The sequence below is a fragment of the Hyperoodon ampullatus genome, assembly GCF_949752795.1.
Source record: "Hyperoodon ampullatus genome assembly, chromosome: 18".
In the NCBI taxonomy this organism is placed as follows: Eukaryota; Metazoa; Chordata; class Mammalia; order Artiodactyla; family Ziphiidae; genus Hyperoodon; species Hyperoodon ampullatus.
The window spans coordinates 51174031-51197289 of NC_136931.1; the positions used below are offsets into that span (position 1 = coordinate 51174031).

The 23259-nt window shown below is 57.1% G+C and overlaps 2 protein-coding genes across 6 annotated transcripts in view; both read right to left on the reverse strand.

The window, feature by feature from the left end:
- MEGF8 (multiple EGF like domains 8) overlaps positions 1 to 13225 on the reverse strand; it is a gene marked incomplete at both ends in the record, with an annotated part of 41071 nt that extends 27846 nt beyond the window's left edge. For all 3 annotated transcript variants that reach the window (XM_079724215.1, XM_079724214.1, XM_079724213.1), the window contains 12 exons: positions 719 to 882; positions 965 to 1109; positions 1471 to 1590; positions 1927 to 2081; positions 4193 to 4315; positions 4444 to 4589; positions 5051 to 5466; positions 6065 to 6153; positions 6235 to 6415; positions 7258 to 7464; positions 7704 to 7867; positions 13039 to 13225. In XM_079724215.1, the coding sequence (XP_079580341.1) occupies positions 719 to 882; positions 965 to 1109; positions 1471 to 1590; positions 1927 to 2081; positions 4193 to 4315; positions 4444 to 4589; positions 5051 to 5466; positions 6065 to 6153; positions 6235 to 6415; positions 7258 to 7464; positions 7704 to 7867; positions 13039 to 13225 (2097 nt within the window). The remainder of the gene's footprint in view (positions 1 to 718; positions 883 to 964; positions 1110 to 1470; positions 1591 to 1926; positions 2082 to 4192; positions 4316 to 4443; positions 4590 to 5050; positions 5467 to 6064; positions 6154 to 6234; positions 6416 to 7257; positions 7465 to 7703; positions 7868 to 13038) is intronic.
- Positions 13226 to 14375: 1150 nt separating this feature from the next.
- Positions 14376 to 22724, reverse strand: TMEM145 (transmembrane protein 145; the record flags this gene model as incomplete). Of its 3 annotated transcripts, none has more annotated exons than XM_079722932.1 (15): positions 14376 to 14712; positions 15657 to 15863; positions 17915 to 18035; positions 18906 to 19078; positions 19826 to 19919; positions 20068 to 20146; positions 20233 to 20313; positions 20641 to 20709; positions 20824 to 20895; positions 21002 to 21086; positions 21231 to 21290; positions 21383 to 21469; positions 21551 to 21628; positions 21746 to 21820; positions 22602 to 22724. In XM_079722932.1, 15 exons carry the CDS (start codon positions 22722 to 22724, stop codon positions 14632 to 14634), a joined length of 1485 nt encoding a protein of 494 aa, XP_079579058.1. The 3 variants fall into 3 exon arrangements, with proteins under 3 accessions (XP_079579058.1, XP_079579057.1, XP_079579056.1); XM_079722931.1 differs by having other exon boundaries at positions 14376 to 15183; positions 21189 to 21290; XM_079722930.1 differs by lacking the exon at positions 14376 to 14712 and having other exon boundaries at positions 15303 to 15863; positions 21189 to 21290.
- Between the last annotated feature and the right edge of the window lie 535 nt (positions 22725 to 23259).

A 23259-nucleotide genomic window follows, 5' to 3' on the forward strand; every position in this document is an offset into this window, starting at 1 on the left:
CCGTGCGCCACAACTACTGAGCCTGTGCTCTAGAGCCTGCAAGCCACAAATACTGAGCCTGCCTGCCACAACTACTGAAGCCTGCGCTCCTACAGCCCATGCTCCGCAACAACAGAAGCCGCCGCAGTGAGAAGCCCGAACACCGCAACAAAGAGTAGCCCCTGCTCGCCACAACTAGAGAAAGCCCAGGCACAGCAACAAAGACCCAACGCAGCCAAAAAAATGTTTAAAAATAAAATAAATAAACTTAAAACAAAACAAACAAAAAAAAACATGCCTCAACGAAGATCCCGTGGGTCGCAATTAAGACCTGGAGCAGCTTAAGAAAAAAAAAAAAAATGTTCTGGGGACTTCCTGGTGGTCTAGTGGTTAGGGCTCCGCGCTTCCACCACAGGGGCGCGGGTCCCATCCCTGGTTGAGGAACTAGGATCCTGAATGCCGCACGGTGCGGCCAAAAAAAAAAAAAAGTTCTTGAACTAGAGAGCGGTGATAGTTACACAGTATTGTGAAGGTGATAAATGTCACTAATGGTAAGTTTTATGTTATGTGCATTTCACCACAGTTAAAACCTTTCTTAGGCCAATAAGGAAAATCAGACCCTTGCATGTAAAGACTTAAGGGGTAAACGCAAGAGTGATAAAGATCCATTTGAAAAATGAAAACTCTAAGACCAAGCCCTTCAACACTCCACACTGGGCCCCATCCCCTGGCTCCCCACCTTGTCAGGCTGGGAGGCATTGGGCGGCTGTTGGAAGGTGAGCAGGTGCAGGCCAGGCAGGAAGCTCTGGGTGACACAGGCCTCCAGGGAGGTAACGAAGACAGGTACAGGCCCCCACCAGCCCACGGTGCCTGAGATCTGCTCCCCTCGGCAGCGGGCCTGCTCTGTGAGGACAGGAGGGTCGGGAGATGGGGGTTGGTGTGGGGTGCTATGCTGCCCCCTCCCACACAGCCACTGGACACTCACCAGGCCGAGGGAGGCAGCTCTCATTGTGTACGCACCAGCCCAGGGCGCCAGGCCCCCGGGGAGGAGCGGCGGTGCTGCTGAACGCCAGGCAGGCCTGGCAGTCACCCAGGAGGCGGCCCAGGCCCAGGCAGCTGGCAGCCGGACACTGCAGAGAGGGGAAAGACAGGTGTCACTATCCACTGGGGCTTAAGGGACCTGGGAAAAGCTGTGGATTCAGGAGACTTGGGGTGGAAAGGTCAGGGGATTGGAGAAGGGATTGAAAGCTGGGTTGGAACAAGAAAGATCAAGAGGACAGGGGTGGGGGATCCAGGGACAGAGACGTAAGTTCAAAAGGATCGGGAAGAGGGTCAAAGGTTCAAGGGTCAGTAGTCAGGAATGCCCATCTTAGGTGTGAAAACGAGTCTCCCAAGCACAGGAAAGTCCTCCCAAGTGCAGGTCTGGGCAGAAGAAGACACTGAGGACCAGGTCTCCGTGCTAAGGGGCAGAGTACTAGGACAGTCACTCACGGCCCCAGAGGGAGTCCCAGGAGGCGGTGCAGCTTGGCAGGCTCCCTGACACCAACTGCATTCAGGGTCTCGGGAGCAGACGCTGTGGTCCGTGTACATGGAGCAATAGTCCAGGTGGTACTGCAGAGAGATGGGCAGGGAGGAGGGGGCGCCTCAGACCTGGGGCCTGCTCCCACGTCCTCGCTCACTTTGATGAGCCCAGGGAACCCCAACTGCTCAGAACCTTGAGGACCCCTGTCCACTTCTCCCCCAGCCCCAGGGACCACTGCCCCTCTGCCCTCAGCTCCGGGGACTACCATTCCTCCTCCCTTGGACCTGGAGACTGACCTCCCTCCTCTCATGGCCCTAGGGACCTCCCCTCCTTCTCCCAGGGACACCCCCCAACTTCCTCCCTTAACCATGGGAAACATGCTACCTCCTCCCCAGCCACCCTCTCCCTATCACCCCAGTGCTCACGTCTGGAGCAGGCGCCTGGAACACAAAGGGAGGCACCTTGTAGGCCATCAAGTCCCCACGGGGCCGGCCACTGTACCCCCCTGCCACCAATAGGACGCTGCCACCAAGCACAGCCGCCACATGTGAGTACCGACCGCTGGGAGGTGCTGCTCGGCCTAGGAGAATACAGACCCCCCCGAGGACATGTGACCCCCTCATCCCCCCTTCGTGGCTCCCACCTTGAGGACCACCCCTGACTCTCCTATGCCTCAACCCCACTTGCTCAAGGAAACCCTCCCAGCCTGCCTGACCCTGCTCTAGTCCTAGTTCTCTCACCTCCTGGAGCTCCCACACTGCTGCCCAAGTCACCTTCCAGACAGAGCATGATCTTTCGGGTCAAATCCTGGATCTACCATTTCCTTGGTTTCAAATCATGGATCAACTACTGACTAGCTGTGTGGCCTTGGGCAGGAGACCTGATTTCTCTGAGTCTTGGTTTCCTCCTCCGTGCATGGAACCTTGCCCTCGGGGAGCGGTGAGGCAGGCCGCCTGGCTCTCATCTGTTGTTGTCTGTCTGACACCAGCCTCCCTTCTGGTGACAGCCTCTGATTGTCCTCTGGACAACCACCCCTCCCACCCACAGTCCACAAGGCTCAAGTCGAGCTGTCCCTGCCTCTAGCAGCAGCAGGGCTTGAGCCCAGGCCTATCAGAGTCAGTGACTAGTTCAGGGAGGGGACCCAATTGCTACAATTCTTGGGAAAAAGGTACTGTCTTCCCTCTGGGCATTTTAAAGCGGGTAAGATATAATCCCAGAGCTGCTGGTGACCATCTACAAAAGGCAAACCTGCTACAGACTGAAGGAAATCCAGCTGAGAACTGGGGAGAGAAATGGCTCATGCCATTATGTGAGCACCTGGATCCAGGCCAGCCTGCAGCCAGTTTTCACTCAAGCGAGTCAAGAAATTCTTCTTTTTGCTTAAGCTGGTTGGGTGGGGTTTCTGTCACTTACAACCAAGAGTCCTGACTGACGGGTAAGCGGTCACAGATTGGTGACTCCCTCACACTCTTACTGACCTGTATGCTCTGTAAGTGTATGGGACTTGGCCCAGGGGATCAAAATCTACAAAGAAGGAGAAGGCCTCCAGAAACCGCACACTCTGGCCTACCCAGTGAAGGGGCCTGAAGGAGGGACAGGAGAAGCAGTGGAGCCCTGGATTGGAGGCCTCCAATGCTAGGCTAAGGCTTTATTCCCTTTTTTTAAAAAAATATTTATTTATTTATTTATTTGGTTGTGCTGGGTCTCAGTTGCAGCAGGCGGGCTCCTTAGTTGCGGCTCACCGGTTCCTTAGTTGCGGCTCGCCAGCTCCTTAGTTGTGGCATGCAAACTCCTAGTTGCAGCATGCATGTGGGATCTAGTTCTCTGACCAGGGATCAAACCCGGGCCCCCTGCATTGGGAGCGCGGAGTCTTAACCACTGCGCCACCAGGGAAGTCCCATTCCTGATGGTCAAACAGGATTCCTTGGGGACCCTTCCTCTTGCCCACCCCTTAAATGTTACTGTCCCTTCTTTTATGTTTGTCCTTTGTCCTCACTCTTCTGTTCAGAAGGGTGGGGAGAACAGATGGGCCTCTGGGAAGTCCACAGTCCCATGAAAGGATATGCCCAGTTTGTGCACACAGTGTCTTTCTGAGGAGAAGGCCTGTGATTTTCTTCCCATTCACAAAGCAGTCTCTGATCTAATGAGCTTGAAAGGCTTCTCCACACCCCCTCCAGGTGAGCCCTCTGGCCTTGCACTATTAGGACAATGTGTTGGGCCCTTCACTGGACTGTCTTCTTTCTTCATTTCATTTTACTCAATATATTCTCACAACAGCCCAGTGGTTTAAGTGTTATTACATTTTACAGAGGGGGAAGTTGAGGTGCAGAGAGATTAAATGATGGTTTTTGTACAAAAGGTTGTTTAGGAATGGCCATCCTGGTTCTGCCACTTGCCCACTGTGTGACCTTGAAAAAGTTGCTTCTGTGTAGGCAGTCCCCTGGGACAGCTGATAATTGGCAAAACCTGGATTGGAACCTAGATCTGATGCTTCTGAAAATGTCTCCCATCTCCATAGCAACAATGCCCTGGTCCTATCTCTAGCGCAGGTGTGCCTCCTGAGGCCAGCTCCAGTAGGATATTGGGCTCACCCCAAAAAGGACCGGGGTGGCTCCTTCCCAAAGCCCAGTATCACTGTGGGAGCAGGCGTGACCCTCAGGAGCCCCTCATGGAAACAGAGGTGCCACTCACCCTCAGGAGTTCCTGGAGGGGCAAGCTCGGCCCCCGACACCCACTGATGGCAGCCAAGGTGGTAGAAGAAGATGCTATCTTCATAGCACTTTTCCTCCTGGTAATGGGTGTGCACGTTGCCCCCTGGGAAAGGAGGAAAGGGGCACAGCTGGCAAGCCTGGGGGAGGTGAGGACACCCCTGCAGGGAGCCTCAGCTCAGCCTTGGGCCTCTGGCAGGCAGGCAGGTAGGTGGGATCGGGGAGCCTCCTCACCATAGACCACCATGTAGTTGCCCAGGACACTGGCTGTGTGAAAGGCCCGCTCCCGTGGGCCCTGAAGCCCATCCCGGCCCTTCAGGGTGGTCCACACACGCCGATCCACGTGGAAGAGGTCGGTGGAGTTCACCCGCACAGAGAACCTGCAGGGGAGGGGTGGAGGAGGAGCTTGAGGCAGGAAGGGGCTCTCTCCCGCCTCTGGGCTCTTACGAGTGGGGTGATCACCCATAGTTGAGACTGGCTTTACTGGATTTATATCCCCTCAGAACTAGAAGCTCCTCATGGGCAGGACCCAGGTTTGATTGATCTCTGGGTTCCCTGCATAATCTAGCCAGGGCTAGACACCAAGCAGGGGTTGGTTAAATGACTGGATGAGTGGGAGTGCGTGGGGAAGCAAGTGACCAAGAGATTGAATGACAGACTAGAGAATGTGTGAGTCGGGGAGTAAATGAGTGAATAAACAAATGAGTGAATGAATGACAGACGGGGTGACTGAATGACTGCAGGGGTCTATCAGTGGGCAAAGACCATTAAAGCATAAAGGCCCAGGGTGTTAGGCCAGGCCTGGCCCTGCAAGGCATGGGTTGTGGGGCAGGTGACTCACCGGGCAGTGGAGGGCCGGTGTCCACCGTAAACCAGCAGGGCACGCGACGGGGCATGGAACACCATGGAATGGCCAGTGGTGGCAGGGGGCCGCCCACCTGCCGGAATCACCTGCTCCCAATAGCCCCCACTGGTGCTGTCGAGGCGGAAACGGAAGAGGCCAGAGGAGAAGAGGTCGTGCTGGGTGCGGCCACCAGACACATAGAGCCAGATGCTGTCCACTAGGGCTGCTGCATGACCTGCCAGGCCTGGCGGCCCTGAGGAACTGGAAGCAGCTGGTGCCAGAAGCTCCCAGTGGCCACCGCCCAGTGGGCTAAAGGCCCAAACGTCACTGGTAAGGGAGCCGTCAGCCAACTCACCACCCATCAGCACCAGGGAGCCGGCCCAAGCCACAGCCACGTGGGAGTGACGGGCAGCCTGTGAGGAAGAGACCAGGAGACAGAGATGGAGAGGGAAACAGATGGTGACACAGAGAAAGAGAAAGACAAAGAGAGATGCAGAGACAGGGCAAGATGGAGAGACAGAGATACAGAGAAAGAGAAGGTGAGAGAGGGGCAGAGATAAAGACAGAGACATGCAAAGAGAGAAAAGAAGAGAGATGGACCCAGAAAGACAGACACATGCGAATAAAAAGACAGGTGTGACAGAGAAACACAATAAGAGAAGGCGGAGTCAGGGAGAAATGACAGAGACCAGTAGAGAGAGTAAGAGGTATAACCCAGAGAGAAGGAGACACAGAGACCGAGAGAGAGCAGACGACCAAGAGTCAGAAACAAAAACCGAAAGACGGACCAAGAGAGACAGGAGACACACAGAAAGGTAAGATGCAGAAAGGAAGATAAACGAAGAAGAAAGAAAATCAAAGACAGAAAAGCAGAAGCGGGAGGTGTAGTGGTCATGTATCACACTGCGGGAGTTGAGGGTGTGCAGGGTGATGGGGTCGCTCTGGGGCGCCCTGGCTGGGTCTGACAGAGTGGACAGGCACCTCCAGGCAGGGCAGAGGCGGGGTCCATACCGGGGCAGGACTCAGGTCCCAGCGCTCCCAGGTGTTGGCAGAGAAGTTGTACAGGACGAGGTCACCCAGGGCGCTGTTGAGGTTCTGGCCTGTGGAGAGGTGGACAGTCTCAGGCCCTGGCCACAGGCTGCCAGGCCTCTAGACCCCAGACTCATATCCCATCTGCTCACCTCCGAAAACAGCCAGCAGCCCCGGTGGGGACAGGAAGGCACCAGCCGCCCCAATACGGGCGGAGAAGGCGGGGTCCCCGGCACTCACGTTGTGCCACCAGCCAGCCCCCTGGTTCTCCCACAGATGCAGGTCACAGGCGCGTCCCAGGAAACCAGGCTCACAGCGGCACGGTCCCAGGGGCTGGGGGGAATGGGGCACAAAGGCAGGGACAGAGAGAGAGAGAAAGAAACAGACAGGGAGCAGAGAGAGAGCCAGAGTGAGACAGATGGAGCAAAACGGAGGAGAGAGATGAACAGGAAAGGAGAGGATGGAAAAATAAAGATAGAGAGGCAAAGAAAGAGACAGGAAGGAGACAGGCCAACAGACAGAGGCAGAGATGGACACACAGACACAATCAGAGGGAGGCAGAGAAGAGGAGAAACGAAGACAGACCAACAGAAAAAGGGAAAGGAAAAAGAAAAAGACCCAGAAAGGAAAATGAGGACAAGATAGAAAGACAGGTTGGAGAAAAAAAAACTGATGAAGTCAACGTCGGCCTGGGCTGGAAGAGCTCAGATCCAGGGAGGTCAAGGCAGAGAGGGCTCAAGGCGTGATCCAGTCCCAAAGCTGGATATGCAGGGTTCAGGCCCAAGGTCAGTGGTCAAAAGTCAGAAGTCATGGCTGGGGACCCAAGGCCAGACAGAGCGGCTGGGTGGGAGGGTGGAGTCAGGCCTGGCACGAGGAAGGCAGGCAGGTTCACAGGTGAGAAGTGGGCTACAGGTGAGGTCGGGAGTGAGCTCAGGCAGAGGAGGGGCCCCCAGTGAAGGTGGAGTGGAAGTGGAGTGACAGGTCGGGGGAGTGGGATCTGGAAGGAGAGGGAGAACTGTAGGAGGAGGCAGGGTCCCTGGCGGGGTCAGCGTCATGGCGAGGATAGGATGGCAGGGGTTGTTTCAGGCAGGGGCAGAGTCAGGTCTAGGACATGGGAGTGGTGGCTGTGATCACAGGGCAGGGCCCCAGGGGGACACAGCTGGGGGCAGGCTCACCGAGGCGCAGGTGCCATGGCTGCCACAGTAGGCTGGGCACTCCTGCAGGCCGCAGTCAGGGCCCCCCCAGCCCGGCTCACAGACACACACCCCTGAGGGCTGGCACTGCCCATGGCTGTAGCAGTCCCCCGGGCACAAGGAGAAGCGGAATGAGGCATTGAAGCCTAGCAGGTTGTAGTTGGCATCACTGAAGAGGTGCAGCAGCATCTGCAGGCACAAGGTGGGAAGGGCTCTGGGGCTGGACTGGGAGGGGCTCCACTCCTGCCCCCACCCCACCCTGGGGTCCCCATCTGCTTTCTTTGTCTCCCTCCACCTTTCTTTGTCCCTGTATCCTTCTGACTGATGTCAAGTCCCCCCGACTTTTGTTTCCCTCTGTGTATCTGCCCCCATCCTGCACACTCCACTCAGATCCTCCAGCCACAGCCCCGCAGCCGGGCCCCACCAACCTTGCCTGAGGAAGCCTCAATGGGCGGAGGCCGGGTGCTCCCACTCAGGCTGGCAAGCAGGGGCCCGCGGGGGGAGTCACCATCATACACGAACAGGTAGTCATACGTGCATTCTGTGTCCAGGAAAAGGAAGTCCAGCAGGATCCGGTACTGGGAGCTCGGGGCTGAGCGGTGAGAACAGGTGAGCCAGGCTCAGATGCAGACCCTCTCCCCATGCCTCCATGCAGCGCCCCCACAAACACCAAGCCCTGCTCCTCGTAACGCTGGGATGGGGGCCCAAAGATGAGTCGGACCTGGGCCTTGCCTTCAAGGGGCTCCCAGGCTCACAGCCCAGGGAGGTCAGAGCTGCGACAGCAAGAGGGACAGAAGCTCAAAGAAGAAATTACAGCTGAACACCGCCTCCTATTCAGATGGAGAAACTGAAGTGCAGAGAGAGGAACCCCATCCCAGTGGTCACACAGAACTTCCTACTTTTTTTTTTTTTTTTTTTTTTGCGGTACACGGGCCTCTCACTGTTGTGGCCTCTCCCGTTGCGGAGCACAGGCTCCGGACACACAGGCTCAGCGGCCATGGCTCACGGGCCCAGCCGCTCCGCGGCACGTGGGATCTTCCTGGACCGGGGCACGAACCCGTGTCCCCTGCATCGGGAGGCAGACTCTCAACCACTGCGCCACCAGGGAAGCCCCCCATTTATTCTTGAGCCTCAGACATGCCCAAGCCTGAGGGTCAGTCCAGGCATGAGCAGAGAGGCATACTCCCAGATGGAAAAGGGCCTCTGTGAGGGTCCTCTGTTCCAGGCTCAACAGAGCTCTCAGGGAAGAGGTCCCTTTCTTCCCCCTGGCCAAAGATTGAAACTTGGAGCACCACAGCTCCTCTCTGCCCCCCACCCAGGGTCTCTTCTCTCTGTTTATTGTATTGAATAGTAGCTAAGGGCACAGACTCTGGAGCCAGACTGCCTGGGCTCCAATCTTGGCTCTGCCACTTACTAGCCACTAGCTGTGTGACCTTGGGCAAGTCAGCTAACCTCTCTGGATCTGTTTCTTCATCCGTAAAATGGGGATATAATCACTCTGATGGATTCAAACTTCTTGGCCACTAATCCCATCAAGAGATGATGGCTGACTCCCGGCCCCTTGTATCTGGGAAGAGCCTCAGAGACTACCTTGGCCAATACACACCAGAAGTGATGCTCTGGGACTTCCGAGGCTAGATCAGAGGAAGCCTGCAATTTTTACCTGGGCCTCGTAGAATACTCCTCAGAACCCAGCTGTCATGCTATGAAGAGCCAAAGTCACATGGAGGGGCCATGTGTAGGCGTCCCAGCTGTCATCCCCAGCTGAGCTTCCAGCTGACAGCCGGCATCAACTGCCAGCCCTGTGAGGGAGCTTTCTTGGATGCCCGGCCCAGGTGAGTGTTCAGATGACTGCAGTTCCCACTGGTCTGACTGCGACCACATGGGAGGCCATAATGGATAATGCACCTAAAGTGCTTATGATAGGGCCTAGCACTCCGTAATGCTACTACTCCTAGCACTGTCGCTCTTCTTGCTCTCTGCCAGGTCCTGGCTGCAGAAGGTTCTCTCATCCCACGTCTCCCACTAGGGGCTCAGGGAAGGCTTGTGGGCTCGGGAGACTCGGAGACCTGAGTTTCAGCTCTGCACCTGACCCTAGGCCAGCCCTGTTACCCATGCTCCTCAGTACACTCATCTGCATACTGGAGATGCTCGTCCACGATTCACGAGCTGTGTGATCTTGCGCCAGTTCCATGGCCTCTCTGGGCCTCAGTTTTCTTGATGTAAAATGGGGATAATTCTCCTCAGCCACCAAGGCTGGTATGAAGATCCCAGATGGTGATTCTAACACGCCAGCCCAGGCCTTGTCCTCCCTCACCAGGACCACTGATCCAGCCTCCTTCCTGGCCTCCTGGCCTGTGATGACATGGGTCCCTGAGGGATCTCCCCAGCTCGACATCTGGCCCTTACCCTCCCCTGCTCAAAAGCCCTCCATGGCTCCCCACCATCTCCAGGTGAAAGTCCAGCTCCCTAACCTGGTGTTTGGAGTCTCAACTTGTCTCACATCACCCCACGGCTTACAGCTCTATCAGGAGCTGGGCCTGTGCACAAGTTCCTCTCTCTGTCTAGAGCACATTCTCCCTTCCGGCCAGCAAACTTGCCCACCTTCTCCAAGAAGCCTTCCCTGATGCCCCCTGGCTGGGTTAGGTGCCCCTCTAGGTTCTCACTTTCCAATACGACCTTCATTCCTCTGGGCCAGGACCACCTGTGTCCAGGTGTGTCTCCGCTGCAGCCTAGGAGGCCCACAGGACAGGGCCTGGGCCTACTCGTCTTGGGGATCCCTCCCCGACACTGCCCAGCACAGGGCCTGGTATTGAGCAAGGGCTCAGGAAATACTGGATGAAGGAAGGAAGAGATGCACAAGACAGAATACTGAAGTTGGCAGCTCTCCCTCAGGCTCTGGCCAGAGCCCCCAAGAACATCACACATAGACCCCGAGCTGTGGTCTGGAGAACGCAGAAGAACAATTCAGCCAGGCCAGGCAACCAGACCTCCCAGAATCTTACCAGCCTCAGCCAAACTATAAAGCTCTGTTCCTAGAATCACAACAAGCACATCTTTGCCAAGTGCCCACCAGGGGCCGGCTCACCATCTGCCTTCCCCAAGTTCCACCTGAAGTTCAAGTCCTCCTGTTTCTGCCCAACATGGGCCTAACCCCCAAGCCATCCTGGACAGAGATCTGATCCTAAATGCCCTTGCTTTTCAAAGGCGTATGCCTCTTATTCATGAGGATGTTATGAGGACTGGGCACAATGAAGTGTGAACACGGTACAAAAGTAAGTGGGTCAGTTGCTTATTTTTTAATAGATGGGGGAGCATGTTGGTTCTTAGAGGTGATGGACATTGGGAAGGATGGGAGCTCAAGGGGGGTCCAGAAGTCTCCTGGACTCCTTCTTACCCCAACATCCAGCCAATCGGTCCCCCATGTCTCATTGGTGAAACTTCACAAATCTCTCAAGTGTTTTCTGTGCCTCTCCACCCCCTTAGTTCCTGCCCCAGTTCAGAACTCATCCTCTCCCACAAGACTAGCACACCAAGTCTCCAGTCCACCCCCCACCCAGCCTGAGAGCGATGCCCCACTCCTGCTCAAAATCCCCCTTTGGCTCCCCATCAATCCCAAGAGAAAAGTCAAGCTGCTCAGCATGACATTCAAGGCCCTTCTTCCCCTCCTTCTGGTGCCCTCCGCTCCTCCCAGCCAACAGTTTAGCCAGACCAGACAAGCCTAGACATGGCTCGGAGACCCACCAGCCCCTCTTTTGTCTTCCTAGAGGCTGTTCCCTTTTCTCACCCGGTAAACTTCTATGTATGTTTCAGAACACTGCTCTGGTGGCTCCTCCTCTGTGACCCCCAGCAGAGTCTTCTCACTCCTCTAGGCCCGACTACCCAACCCTGCACCTCCTTCGGTCTCAGCCCTGAGCACACCGGGGGCTGAATGTCTGTGTCCATCCCCAACCAGGCTGGAGCTCTTAAAGGCCGGAGAATGATTTATACCTCTAACACATACACACACTTCCCATCCTCTTCTCACCCCCTAGACAGGAATGGCGCCCAAGATGGGGACAAACACACTCATCCCCCCAAAACATGCTTCATCCATACCCCACACAACAGCCAAGGAGATCTTCTAAAACGTAAATTAAATCATGTCTTTCCCCTGCTCAAAACCTTCCATAGATGCCCAGTGTCCCCAGGCAAAGACCAAGCTCCAAAGGCTGCAAAAGGAGGCCCTGCACGATCCAGACCCTGTCACACCTCTGGCCTTTGCCCAGGACTTCCTCTGGGGGACTCCCACCTCTCCCTGGAGGCCAGCTCCTCATCCACTGCCAAGGGAGCCTTCCTGGACTTCTCCAGCCACTGCCTTGGATTTCTCTTTCACCTCCCTATTGCCCTCAGGACACAGCTCAAATATCACAAGGTCAGGGCTTCCCTGGTGGCGCAGTGGTTCAGAGTCCGCCTGCTGATGCAGGGGACACGGGTTCGTGCCCCGGTCTGGGAACATCCCACATGCCACGGAGAGGCTAGGCCCGTGAGCCATGGCCGCTGAGCCTGCGCGTCCGGAGCCTGTGCTCCGCAACGGGAGAGGCCACAATAGTGAGAGGCCCGCATACCGGAAAAAAAAAAAAAATCACAAGGTCCTACACCACCTGCTTCCTCCCAACCCTCCAGCCTCTGGCTCATTGTTTGTCTTCTTAGATTCTGTGTCCTAGCATACAGATTTCTAGTTCCTCAAAAGCATCATATCCTCCTGTTTCCAGGCCTTTGCACAGGCTCTTCTTCTTACCTGGAATGCCCTTTTGCTCTCTCCTGCACATGCCTCTGGTCTCAGGTATAGCCCAGGCTAAGTCAGATGTCATCTCTGGGATTCCCACTCCCTGGGGGTGGGTTTGTTTCCTCCACTAGACTGGGAGCCCAGGAGGGTAGAGATGGGGCCTTTGCACAGGCTGTTCCCGCTTCCTGAAATGACTTTCTCCTCCTCCTGGCTGATTCCTATTGGTCCTTTAGGTCTCAGCTCAGACACCTCCTCCAGGAAGCCTTCTCTGCTCTCTCCTACCCAACAGGTCAGGCACCTCCTCTGGGCTCCCCAGGCCCGTGGGGTTCCTCCATCACAGCCCCTACCACTCTGGACTGGACTGTCTGTTAACATGTTTGCCTCCCCCACTGGATTCCAAGACCCAAGTCATCGGGGATTGCTGGGGCTGTGGAGGTCTCTGCTATGTCCCAGAGGCAAAGACAATGTCTGGCACATGAATGACTGAAAAAAATGCTTTTATTGAAGTACTTAAAAAAGGACAACATTAATAATCCTAAGACCATTTACTGGGCATTTATTACGTGCCAGGCACAGTAAATACCTGTTCTCATTCAAGTCCAACAGCCCTATGAGGGGAGTACTATTACTATCCACACTTGCACGGAGGGAAAGCCGAACCTCAGAGGAAGGAAGCCACCTGCCCAAATTCACAAAGCTAGTAAGAAGTGGAACCCAAATTTGAAGCCAGGTGGTTGGGCTCAGAGCCTGAGTTTCTAGCAGTTACTCAGAATACCTCTCACTGATGCTTCTGACTTGTAATTGTCCATCTGAGTCCGGGTGCAACCCCCCCATCAGACTTCAAGGCCTTCCAAGGCAAGGCCTAGGCTGGCTGCACTTTAGAGCAAAGGGCCTGCACCAGAACCGGTTCTGGGAACATGGTGAGTGGATGCAAGACTGCACAAATGAATGAATTAGCGCACCAGCCAGTGTGTGACCCACACGGCCCCACTCACCCTCGATGAGCCACTCGCAATTGCCATTGACGCTGTAGTTGCCCGCACCATCTGTCACGAAGCCTGGCGCCTCCCGCAGCACTTGCCGCTGTCCCTTGCAGTCCCCTGCCCGGGCCCCAGGGGACAGTGGCCCCAGCACGGCCAAAGATAGAGCCAGCGCCGCAGCCAGAGCCCGGCCCAGGGCCATCGCTGCCTCCAGCACTGACCCTTACAGAGGGACGGGTCCTAAAGACCCGGAGAAGCCCCTCCACCCGGTTTGAAGACCTGCAAATGCGACCTCTATAGATGGGACATGGCCTTGTAGACCAGGGAGGTCCAGGAGTCGCTGTCCCCGCGAAGGGAACCGCCACTGTGGATGGGCTCTGGAAACCGAGGGGTGGGCCCTTATAGACCCATGGAAAACCCTGTAAATGGGGTCGTTACGTACGGGGCAGACCCCTAGGGGCCACGGGAGTCCCTTATAGACATGGGCCCCCATACGCTGGCTGACCCCATAAACGGGCCGCTGCAGGCCGAAATGGACCTTATAGACCACTGGGTACCCAGTGGGCGAAGGGCTCTACAGCTCGGCGGGGGCCTACATAGAGTGCGGGCCGGGCCTGGCCCGGAAGGTCCTCCGGCAGAGACGCTCCTCCAGCCAGGGGAGGGGCGCGAGCGGGTGCCCAGGGCAGAGTCAGTCTTCAGGGGCTCAGGCCTGGACACCACAGACGAACTCCCTTGCTCACCCACCCGCGCCTCCCTTCCGAGCCGGATGAGCCAGATCAGAAAGATGAAGGGACGCTCGGGCCGGAAGACCCGCTTGGAGGGCGAGAGGGCGGGGTCCGAGTGGCCGCGATGGGAGGGAGGACGGAGAGGAGGCGAGAGTCGCGGAGACGCAGGTCAGAGCGGCCCTGGGATGATTGCGGAGCACCCAATCCCACCCCTCCACAGAGGGAGACTTCCGGAAACTTCCCCGCCCATTTGTTCCTAAACGCATGCGCAGCAGTGACCTCCTTGGCTAGCGAAGTGAGAATCACACATGCGCAGGGCTAAAATCGTAACCCGAACTCCCGGCGCAGGTGGCTGAGCGAAGCGTCGGCCACTGGAGGGCGCCTCTACCTCTAACTGGGGAAGAGAAGGTAAAAATAAAGAAGCCGTACAATAAGAGGACTCTGCTAGATGATGATTCATATTTTCAGGGCTCCCAGATTCTGGGTCAACAAAAGGTCAGGTTATGCAGGCCCCTTCCAAGATACCATTTCACAGTTGGGCGCACTGTGGTCCCGAGCCTGGAACGGTTCTTGCTCAGCCCCGTGTCTGAGCACTGTCAAGATGTAAAAGAGCCCATCTTAAAGATAAAAACTCAACGAATCCTCTTTATTTTGGCAAGAAGGGGAAAAGAGTCTTTCTGCCAAGGACCTGAGGGAGGGCCTCCGGGATGGAGATAGGGTGGACAGAGTACGGGTCCTAGGTCACAGAGATCCCAAGGGAAGGTATAAGTCGAGACAAGCTTCACAACATCCGTCCCGGGAGCGGTGGCTCGGGGTCGCGGAGTCCTGGAGAGTCACAGGCAGGGTCCCGGCGATCGTCACTGGTGTCCGGGGTCCGGCGGGGTCAGAGGTCTCGGAGGGGGCCAGGGGGCCGAAGGTCGCGGAACAGCGGGAGCCCAGAATCCGGTGCCGCTCGGGGCAGGGGCTGAGGGAGGGGACGGGGAGAGCGGCTCCCGCGGGACCGTTTGGCACAGGAGTCGGGGGAAGGGTCGGGAGCGGGACACTACGCACCCCTACCTGGGCGCGCGGGGTGGGGAGGTTTGGGAAGGCCGGGGTTGGCAGAGCCCTGGGGCCGGGATAGAGCGGGGATCCGGAGCCCGGCCGGGGCCCGGCGCGCGGCCCATGGGGCAGGCGCGGGCAGGGGTGCTCAGACCGGGGGTGCGGTGCCCCCGGCCGTGTGCATGCTGAAGTATTCGGTGAAGCCGGTGTGCGGCGCCGCTGTCTGGGGCACGAGCGGCTGGTAGGGCGGCGTCGGGCCATCCCAGCTCGGGTCGGCCGCCTTGGGGAACCGAGAGGAAGGGGGCGGGGAGGCCGCGCCCGGCTCGGCCATGGTCGCCACGCGGCCCCTCGGGGCCACCGCCGCCGCCACCGCTGTCTCCTCCACCTGCTTCCCGGCCTGGGAGGGGGGTCAGGGTCAGAGGCCGTCCAGGACCCACGGGGGGCAGATGCGGCCCCGAAGGCCCGTCCCTCTTCCCCAGATGATCCCCCCTCCCGAGGTGTGGGCGCAGGTGTCAGTCAGGGGCGCCTGGACAGTGGAGCCAGGTACTCAAGGGGCGGCGTCGGGGTGCGCCGGGCAAACTCCGGCGGCGGCCGGGGAGGCGGGGGAGAACCGCGGAAGGCCGCCGGCGGCGGGGGCACCGCGCGGGGTGTCTGAGGGGGCGTACGCAACAGCGCCAGGACCCAGTCCGGCAAGGTGGGCGCGGGCGCCGGGGGACGGTCGCGGCGCGGCGTTGGGGCTCTGGGGGTGCGAAAGGCAGGGGGTGGGCTCAGGCGCCTGGACGTGGAGGGCGGTGGAGGGGCCGGGAGCGGGGTCAAGTACTCCAGGGGCGGCGCCAGCAGCTCCTCCGGCGCCGGGGCCGCGGGGCTTACGCAGGAGGTGGGCGGGGGGATGGAGAAGAGCTCCGTGAAGTTGGGCACCGAGTCGCTGATGAACGTCACGTTCCCGTAGACGTGTTCCGGGAAGGCCTTGTCTCCGGATTGGCTTCCTCCGGGGCCTGGGGCTCCGGCCGAGGCGATCTGCGACGTGCGCACGTGGTACGGGAAGTTCTTGTTGGCCGCCGAAGGGCGTGTCATGATCTGGGGCGAAGGTGGGGTGCAGGTTAGAGAAGGACTGTCCAGGCCTCAGGCTGCCTCCATAAACATGAGGCCCTGAGGATTCCCCTTCACTTGACATCCCCGCTTCCCTGAAACCCTTCAACTGGATTAGGCGCCTCCTCTAACCCCCCGCAGTGCCCTGGCCTCTAACCTTTCCCGTCCATCACAACTCTTACTACTCTGCCGATGCTTCCTCCATCAGAGCCCTGATCAGCCAGTTATCACTGAATGGTTAAGCTTCAGCAACCTACTCTGTCTAGTATGATAGCTACTAGCTATATGTGGCTATTTAAATTTAAATTAATCAAAATTAAACTAAAACTTTCATTTCTCAGTCACACTAGCCACATTTAAGTGCTCAATAGCCACATGTGGTTAGTAGCTATTGTATGGGACGGCACAGATTGTAGAATATCTTCATAAACACAGAAAGTTCAATTGGACAGCAACTGACAGACTCTAGAATGTTAGCTCCAAGAGGGCAGGTACTTGACTGTTCTCTTCCCTGCTGAATCCCCAACACCTTTAGAACAGTGCCTGACACATACAAGCTCTCAATAAATATTGGCTGAATGCAGAGATGTCTCCTGAATTAGCTGGCAGGCCATGAGGGCAGGGACCGGGTGTGACCCTAGCACTGCAACACGGGAGGCCAGCACAGTCCCTCTAAGGTAGTTGCTGAATAAGTGAACAAGGAGCTGAAACCGAAGAACAGTAGAGTGCCAGAGGTGGAGCTGTGCTGAGCTAACATGAGCATTTTTAGGAAGGAAACTGGTTGAAGGTTAAGTATAACAGAAAGGGCACCCCACCTCCCAGCCCCACAGCTCACTGAATGTGGGATCTGGGGCACATTGATTAAACTCCCAGAGCCTCACTGCAGAAAAGGGGTTACAGTGCCTACTTGGAAAGATGAAGAGAGGGTGGAAATGAAAACCACTGGTGCAGAGCCTGGCACATGGTGGGTTCTCAGCATTTCTCCTCTCTCTGTCTCTTTGTGACTTCCTGGAACAGAGCCTCAAGAGGGACTGTCCCGGGAAAGTGAGTCTGTACCTAAGGTTCTAGGGTAGAACATGCGGGACCTGGCCCCCTCAGTGGCTCAGTATATTCCCTGCAAAGAATACGTGGTGGACCCCTTGAGTCAGGAGCCGGGGTCTTCAGCAATGCCTATTTCCCTGTGTGATTCCTTCTTATGCCAGATCTTGTGGTCTGCTGGAGAAGGATGGGGTTCAAAGTCCCCCTGCCCCCCACCACCAAAGGCCATGGAGCCTGGCAGGTCACCTCCCTTCTCTGGGCTTTAGCTTCCCCTCTCTGTTTAGTGGGTTCAGTGATGGTTATCCATCCTGTCTGGGGTTGCTCTGCCAATTAAACAAGAGGACGAAATAAATGCACGTGAGTGTTCCCAACATGAAACAGAGGCTGGTTCGAGACAGGTGTCCATTGAATGGTGGGTGGATGGGTGGATGGGTGGATGGATGGATGGATGGATGGATAGAAGAACTGTCAGCCAGAAGGGCAGATAGGATGTAAACCGAGGCAAAGAAGAGGTTTGGTGCTCAAACCCTCTGCTGCCATTCAGATTTAGGCCCCCTGAAGCCCCAGCCTGACCCACCCCAGTTGCTTCTTCCTGTGATAGAGCAGCAGAGATGGAAGAATGGGGGTGGGGTGGGGGGAGGAGAGACCAAGGTGCTTAGGGAAGGCAGTGGGGATACAGAAGGGAAGAGTGAGAGTCTAGGGACCCAGGGTCAGGATGGAAATGGGGAGGGGGGCAAAGAAAGAGGGTGGGGCTGGGGGAAGAGGCCAGGACACAAAAGTGGGAGAGAGGAATAGAAGAGGGTGGACTCTGGGGGATACAGTGGAATAGCCTGCCAGAACCCAGCAGGCTCTCAATAAGTGTCTATTGAATGACTAAAGGGATGAAGTGAAGGAAATGGATCAAGAGCTCAGAACAGAAGGTTCAGGCAGCTCAGGCGTGGAGAGCCTCATGCATCCTCCACCCATTGGTTTCCCATCCCCAACTGGATGCCCAGCCTCACCAGGAACACGCCGTGGGCATACAAATGGATCCCCAGCTGGATGCCATTGACAATCTTCTCCCGGGCCCACTTGGGGATCCCAAAGTTGGCGATTAGGGCCATGACCGGAACTGCAAAGAACCTGAAGGGGAGGTATTGGGTCTGTAGAGACACTGTCCCTGCCTTCCACCCCACCCCATGGCCCCAAATACCCTGCTATGCACACACATAGGTCCCAAGTGAGTCCCAAACTGGAGGGAAGCCCGTGTGACCTTCAGAAGCCAGAGGTTAAAAGGAGACAGGAATCCCACTGGCATGGGAAATTGGGGGGGGGGCAAGGAGTAGGTTGAATTTAACTCAGTTCTATCCCACCCCAATCCTGGCACCTGATAGGAAATCTATAGATGTTTGATGAATGAATTAACATATGATTAAAACAATTAAGGACTTACTGCATGCCAGACCTGTTTCTAAGCATTTCACATATATACGCTCATCTAACTCTCACAGTGACTCTATGAGGCAGGTACAACTTCCATCCCCATTAAACAGGTGAGGAAACCGAGGCAGAGAGAATTTAATTGACTTGTATAAGGTCACACAGTTTACAAGCTTTAGAACTGGGTCTAAACCCAGGCAATCTGGCTTAGAATCCATCTACTTTACTGCTGTGTTATGTTGAATAAAAAATATCACAACTAGCTTTTATTGGACATTTTACTATATGCCAGACTCGAAGCCCTCATCTGTTGCCCTATGCATGCTCAAGATAACCCTTTACAGGAGATACCCCTGACAACCTTTCTTTATGGGTAAGTAACCTGAGGCACTCTTTTTTTCACTTTGGGAAAGTTATTCTTTCCAGGTTACAAAGTGAGTAAGTGGCAGACTCTGGTGACAGCTGCCTAACTTGAAAGCCCGTCTGCCTCTAAGAGGAGGGTTTGAGTTGGGAACAGCCATTTTTGAGAAGCCGGGGAAGGCAGGGACAGGTTGGGGCCCCAGCACGTCTCACCAGAGGGTGTAGGCAGCAAAGAACGGCACATAAAAGGGCTGCTTCTCTGGGAAGTGGCGCAAGGAGATGAGCACGGCATAGCAGAACCACACGTAAGCTGCCACCTGTAGCCCGATGAGCCCGTAGCCTGCTGGCGACTCATACGTGTACAGTACCTGGCCCGGGTCAAAGAACTGGACCCAAGGGAGAAGGCTGGTCATAGCCCTGGCCTCCAACCCTCCACACAGGGACCCCAGACCCCACCCTCAGGTACCCAAGGTGCAGAGGTACTTGGTCAGGACAGAAGCAGCAGGAGAATGAGAGAGAGATGAAAGCATATAGAAGTAGAGAGAGAGGGCGAAAAGATAGAGAATATATCTGCTACCATGGGCCCAACACAGGGGGCTAAACAGCACCATGTGTAAGCTTTTCCATTTGCATCAACTTGATGAAGTAGGTCTTATTTTCACCCCACTTCACAGAAGGGGAAACTGAGGCTAAGCAGGAAGACTGTCGGCCAAAGTCAAGGTGATATAAAGCCTTAGAGAAGTCCCCTGGGGTAGGTAAGATCCTCCTAATTTTACAGAAGAGGAAACAGGCCCAGAGAGGAGGGCCATCAGCCAAGGTTAGCCAGCTGGGAAGTGGGAGAACCAGAGCGGAATCCAGGTCTGTGTGACTCCTGAACCTAATCACGACACTAAGCATTAAATGTGACAGACAGTGAGAGACAGAGGGAGGAGGAAGAGAGCTACTCCGAGATGGTGAAGAGGGGAGGAACGCACTTAGACAGATGGGAAGGCGGAAAACCACAGAGTGGGAGAGAGAGAGCCAGGAAGAGCGCGATGTGGGGAAGGGCTAGCAGACAGGTGGAAGAGGCCACCAAAAGCTTTGAAGGGCGAGCAGGATGGGGCAGAGCCTGAGCAGTGGCAGGCAGGACTCACCTCGACCTCGTAGATGAGCAGCACCACGTGGGTGAGGGTGTACAGGGTCATGTAGACAGACAACTTCACCGAGCCCGAGTGGCTGATGCGGCCCCTGGCGGCAGGCCGTGAGGGGGGACAGCAGGGGTGGGGGCCGTCAAGAGAGGAGGGGGCAGCCACCCCCCCAGCCCAATCTCTGCCCTGCTCCCTAGCCCAGCCACCACCACCCCCGACAGTGGTCCCTCCCGCCCCAGCCTGGGCACCGTGTCACCGTGAATCCCTTCCCCAGAAGGATGAGCATCAGCAGGAAGATGAGGAAGCTGGACGAGAAGAGCAGCTTGGCTGGTAGGGGGAGGAGAGGGCAGCTCAGACACAGTCTCAAATTGGAGAGGAGCCCCAGCACCCTCCCGGGCCCACTTCATTCTCACCCAAGATCTTCAGACTCTCATTGCCAATGCCATCAGTGGCATATTGGCCCCAGTAGATGCAGAAGAACAGGAGGCTCAGGACTGAGGGCAGGATGGGCAGAGAGAGCAAAGGACAGAAAGCAGCTTTAGGGCATCACTGTTCCCTAACACTATGATCCAGATGACCAAAACCCTTTCTTCATCCCCATCAGGATTCTAGACCCTTTAGTCTCACTGACCTCCGAGGAAACTCTGGAGTCCAGGCCCCAGACCCCTCCTCCCTCTGACCCAGGAGTCCAGGCCTCCAGCCCCTCCTCTCCCAGGACCCAGGAGTCCAGGTCCCCAGCCCCTCCTTGCTTAGGCCCAGGTATGTGAGCCCTAAGGCCCTCCTCCCACAGAACTCAAAAGTTGGAATACTCTAAACCTCACCCTCCACTCCTGCTGCAGCCATGAACATTTTATAAGTCGTGTGCAGCAGCTGACGACCTTTCAGCAAATCTGGAAGGAGGGTAGGGGGAGGCTGTACACAGACAGGAAGGAAGAGCAGTTCATCTCCTCCAACCTGGTTTCCCCTCCCCCATCTCTCCCCCCCACCCCATGTGCTGGACTCACATCCAAAGTAACAGGAGAGGAAGAAGATGAGGATGAAGATGAGAAAGAAAGTCACATCTGTCTCCAGGATCCCTGCCAATTTGGTGGGAGGAGGAAACCGTGCAGTCAGGATGGGTGTCCCTCAACAGGCTCCCAGCTCTGGGTTCCCACAAAAGATCCTGGGTCCCCATATGCTCACCAAACTCATCAGCAGAGAAATGCCGTGTCCAGAAGGACTTGCCATTGGTGAGGACCATCTCATACTCCAGCTGCAGCCCATCTCCCTGTGGGGAGTGTGGAGGCCTAAGAGGGGCCCTGGGCAGGGAGGGGTCGGCAGGAAGGCAAGGAGGAGAAGGCAGGCCCCGGTGGCCGGCCCAGCCCCTTACCCCACACTTGCTGAGTGCAATGTACCACCACCTTTCACGCACTGAGCGGAAGCTTCGGCCGCTAGAGCAGCTCAGGTAGCGCATTCCCTCTTCTGACACCACCTGGGGAGGAGCAAGAAGGCTGAAGCCTCCCTGTACCTCCCCCTGGCCCTTGACCTCCAGCACCTGCCCATTCCCCCAGGCTGGGCCCATACCTGACAGCCTGACCAGGCATACTGGGTGGTGAGGTTGATGACCTGGTTGTTCTCCGGCCTGATCACTGACTCCTTGGCCAGGCAGTCCTAGGGGAGGCAGGGCCATGGTCACTCCTTGGCTGGCTTCGACCTTATCCCTCCTCCCCTCACCCTCCTCACAGACTTCACCTTGTCCCCTGCCTTGTACACGGCTGGCCACTGGGATGGGTCGTCGAAATAGAGGAGGATGTTCTGACAGCACTTGGCCTGCAGACCCAAAGATTTGGGGGGTTGGGGGAGCATAGGGAGCTGGGGTAACCCTTGCCTTGGGAAGCCAAGGGAGCATCCGGCCTTAGCAATGGTGAGTGCTTGGGGAAGGCTCACCTCAGGGTATCGGAAACGGAAGTCCAGTCGGCCGTAATCCGAGAGGAAGCAAAATCTCGTCAGGAACACCCAGTCCTGGAAAAGGGGCCCACTCAGACCCTCTTCTGAGTCCCTTGAGAACTCTCCTCGACTCCAAAGACACCCCTCCAACTTTTCTTCCCTACCCTGGAATACCTGATTTCCCAGAAAGCATAAGGGGACCAAGTCACCTCCAAAATTCTTCTGTGATCCTTTCACCTTGGTTCCAGGATTCCTCCTTCAGATGCCCCCTCCCCCAAGTTTCTTCCCCTCCTTTCAAACACTTCTCCCATTTGCCAGGCGCCTGAGAAAGACCCTGGAGGGCCAGATCCCCATCCTGGACACCTTGCATCAGGGATACCATCCCACTGGCTTTCCCCTAATTATCCACACACGCCCTCACGGTGGTCCCAGAGACCATTAGGTGCTGGGGAGTATTCCAAACGGCCCTCTCCTGGTCCTGAACAGGAGTGTGAACTCAGGCTCAATGCGCAGTGAAAAGTGCTGTCCCTTCAGCACCACCTCGGCGTCCCCCACCCCCACCCCAAACTCAGACTCTCCCAACCCGGCCCCCCTCCTCGCCCAACTCTGACCTCAATGTCCCTCCTACAATCCCCGAGTCTCCTCTCGACCCAATGGCCCCCCTCAGCCTCAACCCAGACCCGGTCCCGCAATGTGCCTGCCCACCCCCCACCCCACCCCACCCCACCCCACCCCCCGCGCAGCACTCAGGGACCGCCCGGGAGAGACGGCAGGGGGCGGGGCGGGACCTGCCCCTCCCCTCCCTCTCGTCCCTCGGGGGCCCGGCGGGTGGCAAGGGAGGGCCCGGCGCGCTCACCTCCTTGGAGCTGAGGTTGCCCCTCACATACTTGGCCCGGGCGCGGGGGGGCAGTAGCAGCAGCAGGAGTAGCAGCGGCGGCAGCAGCAGGCGGCGCAGAGCGGGCGCGCGCGGGGGCTCCATTCCACCCGCTCCGGCCCCAGCTCGGGCTCCGCTTCGGCTCCCACTCCGGCCCGGCGACGGCGGCGAGAGCGCGCGGGCCGGCTGGCGCGCGCCCCCGATTAAAGGGGCCGCCGGGAGCCGCGTTCCCTGCCCCCTCCTCCAGGATGACCCAGCCTGGACCCTTCCCAATCCCCGTGGGAGGGGACGCCCCTTTCCCATCCTCTCCACGCCTCCGCAGCCTCAGTCCTCCCCTCTGGGAATCTCCTTGGCACCTCCAGCTCCCCGTGTCCTAAAGTGAACTCACATTCCCCCAAGCCGAGTATCCTCCTCCAGACTGCCATCCCAGGATGGCCCACAACCCCCAGGCCCCAGTTCTGTCCTGACCTCCCCCCAGTTTAGTCCCCAAACTGCTCTTTGACTGCCCATCCCCGCCCCCATAACAGCCATCACCATCTGTGACCACCACAAACCCCATGCACTCTGTGAAGTGCCTACAGAGACACAGAGGCACAGAGTAGGCAAACCACTTGTTCTGGGTCACACAGCTCCGATGGGG